This window comes from Bufo bufo, chromosome 6, assembly GCF_905171765.1.
Source record: "Bufo bufo chromosome 6, aBufBuf1.1, whole genome shotgun sequence".
NCBI classification, from domain to species: Eukaryota; Metazoa; Chordata; class Amphibia; order Anura; family Bufonidae; genus Bufo; species Bufo bufo.
Window position 1 is genome coordinate 193,622,094 of NC_053394.1, and position 13,541 is coordinate 193,635,634.

At 41.3% G+C, this 13,541-nt stretch overlaps 1 protein-coding gene across 5 annotated transcripts in view; it reads right to left on the bottom strand.

Moving 5' to 3' along the window:
• LOC121005864 (catenin delta-1-like) overlaps window positions 1-13,541 on the bottom strand; it is a 607,331-nt gene that overhangs the window by 138,272 nt on the left and 455,518 nt on the right. For 4 of the 5 annotated variants that reach the window (XM_040438662.1, XM_040438660.1, XM_040438664.1 and 1 more), the window contains one exon: window positions 1,379-1,458. The exons of the other annotated variant lie outside the window; for it this stretch is intronic. In XM_040438662.1, coding sequence (XP_040294596.1) covers window positions 1,379-1,458 — 80 coding nt within the window. The remainder of the gene's footprint in view (window positions 1-1,378; window positions 1,459-13,541) is intronic. 5 annotated transcript variants of the gene reach the window in all.

A 13,541-nucleotide genomic window follows, 5' to 3' on the forward strand; every position in this document is an offset into this window, starting at 1 on the left:
AATCATCGCTCATCTCTTTACTAGGATACTTTACGCTCAGCAGCAGGCAGTGCGGGCAGCACTCACTCACTGATGTCACGTGCCTGCTCCTCCCAATAGGTGGCGCAGGCGCGTGACGTCAGTGAGTGAGCGCCATGCGCACTGCCTGCTGTTACCGGAGCTGAGAGTAAGGTATCCAAGTAAAGAGATGAGCGATGATTAAAGTTAAAGATTACAGTTTATAAATGTACTCCTGTGAGCGTCGGAGAGGGGGATCTGTGGATGGCACTGTTTTGGGGGGGGGGGGGGGGAATCTGTGGATAAGATGCTATACAGTGTCATCCATAGATCCCCCCCATAGCAGTGTCATCCACTGATCCCCCTCCCCATAGCAGTGTCATCCACAGATTTCCCTCTCCATAACAATGTCATCCACAGATCCCCCTCTCCATAACAGTGCCATCCACAGATCCCTCTCCTCATAACAGTGCCATCCACAGATCCCAGTCAGTTCCCTGGACTGAAGAAGATAGTCTTGAAGACAGGGAGGGCTGGGCATTCAGGGGTAGTCTTATACGGCAAGTATAGCCCAAAACCTTTATTTTAAATGGAAAAGTTGGGGGTCGTCTTATACGCCGGAAAATACGGTACTTGTATGAGGTCTTATTTTTTGCAGCACAAGTTATAGTATTTATTGCACAATTTTGGGTACATGTAATGATTGGTTAAAGCCATCTGTTTAGCTAAAACCCCCTTTGTTTATGTCAGTAAAAAGGTGTATTAGTGGTCACTAAGGGGAATAATAAGAACAATCTACATACAGCTCTGGAAAATATTAAGAGACTACTGCAAAATTATCAGTTTCTGTACTTTTACAATTTATGGGTAGGTGTTTGACTAAAACGAGCAGTCCTGTTTTATTCTAAAACTGAAATTTTTCCCAAATTCCAGATAAGATATTGTATTTTAGAGCATTTTTTAAATAAAAGCACAACTGGTCAAAATCCGAACTTGGGTTTGTGGTTCATTAACGAACCACACTTAGGATGCGGATTTTGAAACATTAACGTATGTGCAGAAACTAACTGTAACGGGCCAGGCACTAAACTAAACAAGTCTTGCGTTACTAGCGGCACCTCAGTAGAATAGGTAGAATGAGGTGTGTCTGTGATGGAATGCAATGAACATTGGAATGGAATTGGTTGCTATACGTATGGAGATGCTGGTATAATAAAAACTTGGAGTGGTCTAAATTTTTCCCCCGAGCTGTAGAATGCTGCTTTGCTTAACAGGCAGTAAGGTAAGCTTTGCTAGATCATACAGTAGTCCACTGAAAACAAGCACAACTAAATCATGACTGATGAATGGGATTTCAATTGCCATAGAAAGCTAAACTTACTTTGAGAGGTTCCAGTTCAGAGAGATTTTTTGAACGGTTTAGGTGATGACTGCCATGATCCCCATTGTGTGAATATGGGTCTGAATGAATGAAACAAAATATATTAGTAAATTCTGTGGTACAAGGATCTGACCACCAAGCTTAAAGGGGTTGTCCAGGTTAAGAGCTGAACCCAGATATACCCATAATTTCACCCAGGCAGCCCCCCTGATGTTCGCATCGGAGCATTTCATGCTCCGATGCTCTTACTTGCCCTGAGCAGGATCGCGCAAGGCAAGGGCTCTTTTATTTACAATAGCACACTGCCGGGCCGAAGCTTCCGCCCAGGTGTGTTCGTTGGCGTCACCGGCTTTGATGGGCAGACTTTAGCACTGCCCTAGCCGTTTTACAGGCTAGGGCAGTGCTAAAGCCCGCCCATCAGTGCCGATTACCTCACTGGGCTCACTGGTAGGCGGAAGTCTGGCAGCCCTATGGAGAGCCAGTTTCATCACCGAAACTCCAGAAAATGCCTTTGCCCTGCGTGAGTTAGTGCAAGGCAAAGGAGAGCATTGGAGCATGAACTGCTCCGATGCTCAAGTCACGGGGGCTGCCTGAGTAAAAATGGGGGTATGTCCGGGTTCAGCTCTGAACCAAGACAACCCCTTTAACATCCATTATTGGGAACAATATACCGCCGCAGCTAGTTGTGGCCACTATGATGAAGTTATTTTGTGTTTCCATTCGTACCTCCCGAGTGCCAGAACTTTCTCTGCACTTTTTTTTTTTTTTTCATCAATACACACTTGTTTTTCGGTGAAATAGTTGTCATTTTTATCTGCACCATTTTGGAAAAAATGATGAACTCTGGCAGGGAATAAAAAAAAAGAAAAAAAAAAGAAAAAAGCACAATTATGCCATTCACCGTACAGTATGATATGTTAACGTTTTTGTGTGAGTCAGAACAATTATGAAGATACTGATTTTTTTGTTTTGTTTTTTGGGGAAAAGTTTACTACTTTTGTAAAATAAATTTATTTTTTATTTTTCTGCAGGTCCCATTTTGGTGTACGTAGGGCTTTTTGATCACTTTTTATTTTAGTTTTTGGGAGGCAGGATGAACCAAACAAATTCTGGCATTATTTTTCATTATATTTTCAGTATACTGCAGTCTAAAAAAAAAAAAAAAAAAAAAAAAAAAAAAAGGAAAAAAAGAAAAGAAAAAAGAATGGATGACTAACTTTATCCTGCAGGCAAGTACAATTGCAATTATACTAAATTTATATAGTTTTACTACTACACAATATTTTTTTTTAGATTCTGTGTTTTCATTTTTCTTCATTTCATCTTCCTTGAGCCATAACACTTATTTTTCCGTTCACATATCCATATTTTTTGTGGGACAAGTTGTACTTTCTAATGCCATACAATGTAGTAGGAAGCAAGAAAAAAAAAAACAAAAAAAATAACAATTCCTCCACCGTTTTAAATTTATTTTTTCCTACGGCGTTCTTTTTGTGGAAAAACTGCCCTTCATTCTCTGGGTCAGTATGATTACAACGATGCCACATATGTATAGGTTTTTATGTCTAAATAGTGTAAAAATAAATTAAAACTTATAACCATATTCTGACCCCCATACATTTTTTATAGTTATATCTACTGAGCTGTGTGGAGGCTCTTTTTTTTGGGGGACGATCTGTAGTTTTTATTAATACCATTTCGGAGTGTGTGACATTTTGACCCTTTTTCCATTTTGACCCTGTTAAATTTGATTATGTAAATGCATATTATGAATTTATTTTTTTATTCTATGGAAAGGGAGGTAATACTTTTTTTTAAATATATTTAACTTTTTTTTTTTTACGGTTTTGTAGATTGTGTGAGCTACAAAACTCACAATTTTTTATTTTATTCTGTACCAACATGTTTCTTACAGATCCATGATGAGAGCAGAATTGCTAATTTCTTATGTTCGCCTGCCACCTGCTGGCCAAAACCAGAATTACAGCTCGAATACCCTGAGTCTCGTCAGAGACACTCAACGTACTGAATTCAATTACCAGCATCCTCAATGGGCGCAGAGGATGCTGGTAAGAAGCCCGGGAGCGCGCACTTCTGGGTTTTTGAGCTTTTAGTTGCCGTGATGAGACTTGATCACGGCATTTAAAAGGCTTTAATGTTTATCCGTGTGTTTCTGCTGTTTGAAACAGCATGCAGCATGTTTACTCATCGTTCTAGCTGGTAGCGAAAGGGTTAACCTGTAAAAGGGATTTTCCGAGACTTTTATACTTATCCTCTGGATAGGCCATCAGTATTGGTGGCGATCTGACCATCAGGACCCCCACTGATCAGCTGTTTGAGAAGGCATCGGCACTCGCAGTAGCGCTGTGGCCTACTCTCAGCTCACTAAGCACTGCGCTGTACATTGTACAACGGCTAGGCTTGGTATCACAGCTCAGTCCCATTCACTTCAATTGGGCTGAGCTGCGCCTAGGCCATGGGACGTCATATGGCCTAGGCCAGTAATTGCTAACCTCCGGCACTGCAGCTGTGGTGAAACTACGATTCCCAGCATGCTCCATTCTTTTTTGTGGAGTTTTGATAACAGCAATGCAGGGTGTGCATCTTGGGAGTTGCAGTTTTACCACAGCTGGAGTGCTGGAGGTTAGCCATCACAGACCTAAGCTAAGCTGTAAGAGGGCAGCAAAGTTACTGGGAGCACCAGTGCCTTACCAAACAACTGACTGGTGGGGGACCCAGGTGTCAGATCACCACGTATCAGATACTGGTGACCTATCCTGAGGAAAACTCCTTTAAGGATGCAGCCTAGTTTGGGTCTTAAAGGAGCTTTCCGGTTAGTTTAACTATTAAATCTGTGGGTGTCCTACCGCTGGGACCTTCACCAATCACAAGAACAGGGGCCCTGTACACCCCTCAAATGACCAGAGTGGCTGGTCACTCATACGCGTCGCCACTTCATTACAGCACTCTGATATCTCTGAAATTCTTGTAGAAATGAATGAAGTGGCTGCATGCCCCTTTTCATGATCGATGGAGGTCCCAGCAGTAGGATAGGGGATAACTTAAAAAAAAAAAAATAATAATGTTTAAGGGGCATATTGGGTTAAATTAATTAGATTTTCTGGGGAGGCAAGATGACAAAAAGAAAAAAAAAAGAAAAAGCAGTTCTGGCTTTTTTTTTTTAAGCGTTAACCATCTGAGGTAAATAATGAGATATTTTAATAGCATGGGTCGTTGCTGACATGTCAGTACTAACAGTGTTTATAATTAGGCTTGTGCAAATCGACTTTCAGATCAAAGATCCGAAGTCGATTTGCCTAGTTTCTGTACAGCATTAAAATGTATTGGCTCCTTGTAGGCAAACTTTGTCTTGCCCGAAGTAGCCCGAGACTTAGGTTAATTACTACTGTAATCATATCTGTGTATATAAAAACAATTTTAAATAGGAATCCGAAGTGGTCTTTGGTACTAAAAAGCCCACTTCAGATTACCACTTTAATTGGTGGTGTGACCCACTTTATAATAATATAATAGTGGGTCACACCACCATATTATTTTATCTTCTTAATAAATTTTTTGTACCATCTGCTACCATTGATGTCCATTTGACATCGGCTAGTTGAGTGCCCCCTACCATTTTACTTATTCATTACTTTGTTTCAGTTCGACCAGGGGTAGGTCGTAAGGGTTGTGCACCAAACCATTAGCTGACACAAGAGGTTCAGAGCCGTGACTTATATTCATTTTTCATTTGTACTAATACAGGGAATTTTTTATTTATTTAACCCCTTCCCAACATCTGCCATACATGTATGGCGCGGGAAGTGACTACCTGACAGCCGCCGTATGGCAGTGCTATAGCGTCAGAGGGAACAGGAAGAATACCTCTGCATGCAGCCATTCTAGCTGGTGACTGCATACAAAGAAGTTCTGTGCCTCTTTGTGCTGTACGTTGGCTTGCTGGGACTTATGGTGCACCACCACAGCTATCTTTATTGCTCTTGTGTAAAAAGAAGAAAGATGATTTTCTAGAACTGCTACAGTGAACACTTTTTTTTCTCATCTGCAGCAGAGCCCTAATCCACCCCCCTTAGTCCATCTCTCTATACTCTCTCAGTCAGCTTTTGGGGGACGACAAACAATTACTGACTGTCCTTTTTCCAGCTCTGCACCACCTTTTCTGTGACCGCACTGATCAGCGAGTACATCGCTGATCAGCACCTGCACTCATTCTTTTAGGCAGTTTTTTTTTTATTTTCAATCTATGCTTTTTTTTTTACCTAATTTCCCTATTTTCCAGCTCTGCACCACTTTTTCTGTGTGTGAGCTGTGAACACTAGCCAAGCACTGATCAGTGCGTGTACATTAATTATCAGCACCTGTGTTAAGTTTTTTGTGCAGGTTTTTTTTTTTTCCAATCTGTGCTCATTTTGTGGGACTTATTTTGAGTGATTTATTGAATCAGTGAGATGGATAGTTTTTTTTATATGATATATATACACTCACCTAAAGAATTATTAGGAACACCTGTTCTATTTCTCATTAATGCGATTATCTAGTCAACCAATCACATGGCAGTTGCTTCAATGCATGTAGGGTTGTGGTCCTGGTCAAGACAATCCCCTGAACTCCAAACTGAATGTCAGAATGGGAAAGAAAGGTGATTTAAGCAATTTTGAGCGTGGCATGGTTGTTGGTGCCAAACGGGCCAGTCTGAGTATTTCACAATCTGCTCAGTTACTGGGATTTTCACGCACAACCATTTCTAGGGTTTACAAAGAATGGTGTGAAAAGGGAAAAACATCCAGTATGCGGCAGTCCTGTGGGCGAAAATGCCTTGTTGATGCTAGAGGTCAGAGGAGAATGGGCCAATTGATTCCAGCTGATAGAAGAGCAACGTTGACTGAAATAACCGAGGTATGCAGCAAAGCATTTGTGAAGCCACAACACGCACAACCCTGAGGCGGATGGGCTACAACAGCAGAAGACCCCACCGGGTACCACTCATCTCCACTACAAATAGGAAAAAGAGGCTACAATTTGCACGAGCTCACCAAAATTGGACTGTTGAAGACTGGAAAAATGGTTTCTTGAACATGACAATGAGTTCACTGTACTAAAATGGCCCCCACAGTCACCAGATCTCAACCCGATAGAGCATCCTTGGGATGTGGTGGAACAGGAGCTTCGTGCCCTGGATGTGCATCCCTTAAATCTCCATCAACTGCAAGATGCTATCCTATCAATATGGGCCAACATTTCTAAAGAATGCTATCAGCACCTTGTTGAATCAATGCCACGTAGAATTAAGGCAGTTCTGAAGGCAAAAGGGGGTCCAACACCGTATTAGTATGGTGTTCCTAATAATTCTTTAGGTGAGTGTATATACACACACTAGCAGAAGGACACGGCTTCGCACAGGTGTATTTCATTTTATGTTTCCATGTGTCGTAAAAAGATATCAACAGTTTCTCCCATAACAGTGACTTTCACAATGACCTCCCCTTTTACTGTGACTTTCACAGTGACCACCCCTTTAACAGTGGCTTTCACAGTGACCGCCCCTTTAACAGTGGCTTTCACAGTGACCGCCCCCTTTAACAGTGGCTTTCACAGTGATCGCCCCTTTAACAGTGGCTTTCACAGTGACCGCCCCTTTAACAGTGGCTTTCACAGTGACCGCCCCTTTAACAGTGGCTTTCACAGTGACCGCCCCTTTAACAGTGGCTTTTACAGTGACCGCCCCTTTAACAGTGGCTTTCACAGTGACTGCCCCTTTGCCTGTGGATTTCACAGTGACCGCCCCTTTAACAGTGGCTTTCACAATGACCACCCCTTTAACAGTGACTCTCACAGTGACTGCCCCTTTAACAGTGACCTCCCATTTAACAGGGACCTTCATAGCACCCACCCCTTTAATAACAGTGACCTCCACAGTGCCTGCCCCTTTAAGCAGTAAAGAAAAATGGCTGGGTTGTTATGGAAACCTGGAGTAAAATTGTGTTTATGGCAGTTGGGATTTTAAGAGAAAGACTTGCAGGCTTGTATTGGCTAATGTGGGTCATTTTTTGGTAATATCTCAGGAACGGTACGTCCTAGAGAGCTAAGCCCCGGTCTAAAACCTTCCCGGACACCTGATATACCTGTGTGCCAAATTTGGTGAAGATCGGTCCAGTCGTTTGGTCGCGCATAATGAACAGACAGACAGACTAATTTTTATAATATAGGAGATATACACACATGTATATATATATATATATATATATATATATATATATATATATGATAAAGAAAGACACCGCAGCACATCCGTTTGGTGAAAAAAGTGGGACCCTTTATTCACCTGTGCGACGTTTCGGTCCGCTTACTGGGACCATTCTCAAGCATTGAAAATGGTCCCAGTAAGCGGACCGAAACGTCGCACAGGTGAATAAAGGGTCCCACTTTTTTCACCAAAACGGATGTGCTGCGGTGTCTTTCTTTATCCTATATTGTACACCTTGGTAAGGTGTTTTTTGCCGCTGGCACCCACACCCGACTACCAGGAGTGCTGCCCTGATTTCTTTTCCTATATATATATAAATATATATATATATATATATATATATATATATATATACACACACACACATACATACACACACATATATACATACACACACACACACACACACACACACAGGGCCTTGCAAAAGTATTCACCTCCCTTGACTTTTTTGTATTTTGGAGCCTCACAACCTGAAATTTACATGGATTGTTTAAGGATTTGCATCATTTAATTTACAGAACATGCTCACAATTTTGAAGATGTTTTTATTTATTGTGAAGCAAACAGGAAAAGTCAACGTACATAACTATTCACCCCCCTAAGGTCAATACTTTGTAGAGTCCCCTTTTGCAGCAATCACAGCTCCAAGTCTCTTTGGATAAGTCTCTATGAGCTTGTCACATCTTACCACTAGGATTTATGCCCATTCCTCCTTGCAAAACTGCTCCAGCTCCTTCAAGTTGGATGTTTTGCGCTTGTGAACAGCAATCTTTAAGTCTGACCACAGATTTTCTATTGGATTGAGATCTGGGATTTGACTAGGCCATTCCAACAAATTTACATGTTTCCCTTAAACCACTCCAGTGTTGCTTTAGCAGTTTGTTTGGGGTCATTGTCCTGATGGAATGTGAACCTCCGTCCTAGCCTCAAATCACACACAGAGTGGTACAGGTTTTGCTCAAGAAAATCCCTGTATTTAGCACTATCCATCTTTCCCTCAACTCTGACCAGTTTCCCAGTCCCGGCTGTTGAAAAACATCCCCACAGCATGATGCTGCCACCACCATGTCTCACTGTGGGGATGGTGTTCTTTGGGTGATGTGTTGGGTTTGCGCCAGACATAGCGTTTTCTTTGATGGCCGAAAAGTTCAATTTTAGTCTCATCAGACCAGAGCACCTTCCTCCATACATTTTGGGAGTCTCCTACATGCTTTTTCGCAAACACACAGAGTGCCTTTTTGTTTTTTGCTGAAAGTAATGGCTTTCTTCTGGCCACTCTGCCATAAAGACCAACGCTATGGAGCATACGGCTTATCGTCGTCCTATGTACAGATACTCCAGTCTCTGCTATGGAACTCTGCAGCAACTCCAGGGTTACCTTTGTGCTGCCTCTCTGATTAATGCCCTCCTTGCCCGGCCCGTGAGTTTTGGTGGGCGGCAGTCTTTTGGCAGGTTTGCTGTTGTGCCATGTTCTTTCCATTTGCTTATGATAGATTTGATGGTGCTCCAGGGGATCATCAAAGATTTGGATATTTATTTATAACCGAACCCTGACTTGTACTTCTCAACAACATTGTCCCTTACTTGTTTGGAGAGTTCCTTGGTCTTCATGACCGTGTTTGGTTTAGTGATGCCTCTTGCTTAGGTGTTGCAGCCTTTGGGGCCTTTCAAAAAAGGTGTGTATATGTAATGAGCATGTGACACTTAGATTGCACACAGGTGGACAACATTTCACTAATTATGTGACTTCTGAAGGCAATTGGTTGCACCAGAGCTTTTTTTGGGCTTCCTAACAAAGGGGGTGAATTTCTATTTCTAAACAATAGTTTTATTTATATATATTTCTCATTTCACTTCACCAACAGACTATTGTGTTCTGATTCATCACATAAAATGTAGATTAACAAAACATTGAACTTAAGGTTGTAATGTACCAAAATATGAAAAAAGTCATGGGGGTGAATACTTTTGCAAGGCACTTTATGTCAATTTCAGGTACAGTTGGTTTAGTTTTTGGACACACACAGCATCTGCACGTCTGCGTCCTGCACGTGCCGAGTGTATCAGTGCTCTGTAATCTATACAAGCTTTTTTTCCAATCAGTATAAAAAAAATATATAATAATAATAATAATTTGTTTTAGAGCTCATGCACACTACTTTTTTTGGCTGCAGATGGACCACAGACCCATTCAAGTTGAATAGATCTAGATTTGTCTGCGGAATCCACACAGATGTTGGCTGCGCATTGGGGAACAAAAATTGTGGTCCCCAATGCACCGAACAGCCGATCAATGGCCGTGTGCATAAGCCCTTACCTAGAGACATATAATCAATTTCAGGTAGTTCGCTCTGGTTTTTGCATGCAAGCAACATCTGCATGTGTGCGTCCAGCAAACGCTTTTTTGTGCAGTTTTTCCTTTTTTTGGTAAATGTTTATCTTAAATTTTTCTCCTATATTCTATTTTTAATCTATACCAAGCCCCTTCACATGTAGAATCACTACATAAACACCCCTGGGTAAATAAAATTACACACTACACACGTGTTGGACCACACACACTTTACACACCCCAATAAAAATAAGAATGGCCCATCCATCCCAAAGAGTCTGTTCAGCTGAGGCATACGCCATTCTTGCCTCTGAAACTGATGCAGCCAGTGAGGGAGAAGGGGATGCCACATTCCTCTACTCTTCCCCATATAGAACCCACCCCCTGAGAATTATGAGCTCCAAATTCAAGTGTGACTGTACAGGTTTCAGAGAAATTTGATGTTGATTTATTGCCCAGAAACCCACATCCACCTTTGCTTGACCCCAGTAAGTGCAGCAGAGATTATGACATTTGGGGGACTCCTGCTGCATATGCATATGGGCCTAGTGTAAACACCCCCCCCCCCCCCCCAGAAATAAGACCGTACTGGAGTACAGATATTTTATACCAGACTCCAGTTTACAGTATGTCCACAAGATTCAAAGCAATTCTTAAATTCCTACATTACAATAATAACACACAATGCCTACCCCAAAATTTGACAGTCTATTCAAAATTAGGCCCATCCTCGACCACTTTAGTCGAAAGTTTGCCGAAGTGTACACCCCAGAAAAAGACTTCTGCATAGAGGAGTCCTTAAAACATTTTAAAGGGAGGGTAAAATTCTGCCAGTACCTGCCCGGCAAGGTATGGCATTAAAATGTACAAGCTGTGCGAGAGTACCTCTGTGTACACCCACAGGTTCAGGGTTTATGAAGGAAAAGACTACCGGATTGAACCCGCACAAAGAACCCCCCACCCCCACCCGGCATAGGAGTTAATGGGAAGATAGTGTGGGACTTGTCATGCACTTTCATAAGTGTACAGTTTTATCTGAAGATATTATAGTCTAAATATCAATGCTCATTGCCTTTAAAGGGAACCTGTCACCGGGATTGTGTGTATAGAGCTGAGGACATGGGCTGCTAGATGGCCGCTAGCACATCCGCAATACCCAGTCCCCATAGTGCTGTGTGCTTTTATTGTGTAAAAAACCTGATTTGATACATATGCAAATTAACCTGAGAGGAGTCCTGTCCCTGACTCATCTCACATACAGGACTCATCTCAGGTTAATTTGCATATTTATTAAATTGTTTTTTTTACACAATAAAGGCACACAGAGCTATGGGGACTGGGTATTGCGGTTGTGCTAGCGGCCATCTAGCAACCCATGTCTTCAGCTATATACACAAAATACCGGTGACAGGTTCCCTTTAAGTGTAAAGTCAGACTGAACCAGAGTTTAAAATCTTTCTGTAGGATTGAAATAAGCCAAGATAAATTCATGCTGAGTTCAATTTGGGTAACATGTTTGTAGCGGACATAGAATGTATTGTCTTTTAAAAATTATTGTGAGCAGAGATGTAGTGTATCTGTTAATACTATAATGGGTCATACAGGCATGTATCTGTGAGAGACAACCATTTGAATAGCAATGTATTATTTTACTTCCTTACAAAGTCATTAAGGAAATAATTGCCTTAGGGGAAACGTTTGGTGTGCATTGTCCAATTCATGTATGCATGATTATATTCTATATATTTCTATGTGGTATATTTAGATTTGCAACATATCTTAACCAATAATTTATATAATATGTCATCTATGTGTAACAGTGTGTCGATATATATATATATATATATATATATATCTCATTTAGAATATATATTTTATGCCATGTATATTTCACTGACTGAATATAGACTTAAGGTTTAGATAGTATTGAAGTTACAGTCAGGTCCATAAATATTGGGACATCAACACAATTCTAACATTTTTGGCTCTATACACCACCACAATGGATTTGAAATGAAACAAACAAATTGTGCTTTAACTGCAGACTGTCAGCTTTAATTTGAGGGTATTTACATACAAATCAGGTGAACGGTGTAGGAATTACAACAGTTTGCATATGTGCCTCCCACTTGTTAAGGGGCCAAAAGTTATGGGACAATTGGCTTCTCAACTGTTCCATGGCCAGGTGTGTGTTATTCCCTCATTATCCCAATTACAATGAGCAGATAAAAGGTCCAGAGTTCATTTCAAGTGTGCTATTTGCATTTGGAATCTGTTGCTGTCAACTCTCAAGATGAGATCAAAAGAGCTGTCACTTTCAGTGAAGCAAGCCATCATTAGGCTGAAAAAACAAAACAAACCCATCAGAAAGATAGCAAAAACATTAGGCGTGGCCAAAACAACTGTTTGTAACATTCTTAAAAAGAAGGAACGCATCGGTGAGCTCAGCAACACCAAAAGACCCGGAAGACCATGGAAAACAACTGTGGTAGATGACCAAAGAATTATTTTCCTGGAGAAGAAAACACCCTTCACAAAGGTTGGCCAGATCAAGAACACTCTCCAGGAGGTAGGTGTATGTGTGTCAAAGTCAACAATCAAGAGAAGACTTCACCAGAGTGAATACAGATGGTTCACCACAAGATGTAAACCATTGGTGAGCCTCAAAAACAGGAAGGCCAGATTAGAGGTTGCCAAACGACATCTAAAAAAGCCTTCACAGTTTTGGAACAACATCCTATGGACAGATGAGACGAAGATCAACTTGTACCAGAGTGATGGGAAGAGAAGAGTATGGAGAAGGAAAGGAACTGCTTATGATTCTAAGCATACCACCTCATCAGTGAAGCATGGTGGTGGTGTCATGGCGTGGGCATATATGGCTGCCAATGGAACTGGTTCTCTTGTATTTATTGATGATGTGACTGCTGACAAAAGCAGCAGGATGAATTCTGAAGTGTTTCGGGCAATATTATCTGCTCATATTCAGCCAAATGCTTCAGAACTCATTGGACGACGCTTCACAGTGCAGATGGACAATGACCCAAAGCATACTGCAAAAGCAACCAAAGAGTTTTTTAAGGGAAAGAAGTGGAATGTTATACAATGGCCATGTCAATCACCTGACCTGAATCCTATTAAGCATGCATTTCACTTGCTGAAAACAAGACTGAAGGGAAAATGCCCCAAGAACAAGCAGGAACTGAAGACAGTTGCAGTAGAGGCCTGGCAGAGCATCACCAGGGATGAAACCCAGCGTCTGGTGATGTCTATGCGTTCCACATTTCAGGCTGCAATTGACTTCAAAGGATTTGCAACCAAGCATTAAAAAGTGAAAGTTTGATTTATGATTATTATTCTGTGCCATTACTTTTGGTCATTTAACAAGTGGGAGGCACATATTCAAACTGTTGTAATTCTTACACCGTTCACCTGATTTGGATGTAAATACCCTCAAATTAAAGCTGACAGTCTGTAGTTAAAGCACATCTTGTTCGTTTAATTTCAAATCCATTGTGGTGGTGTATAGAGCCAAAAATGCTAGATTTGTGTCGATGTCCCAA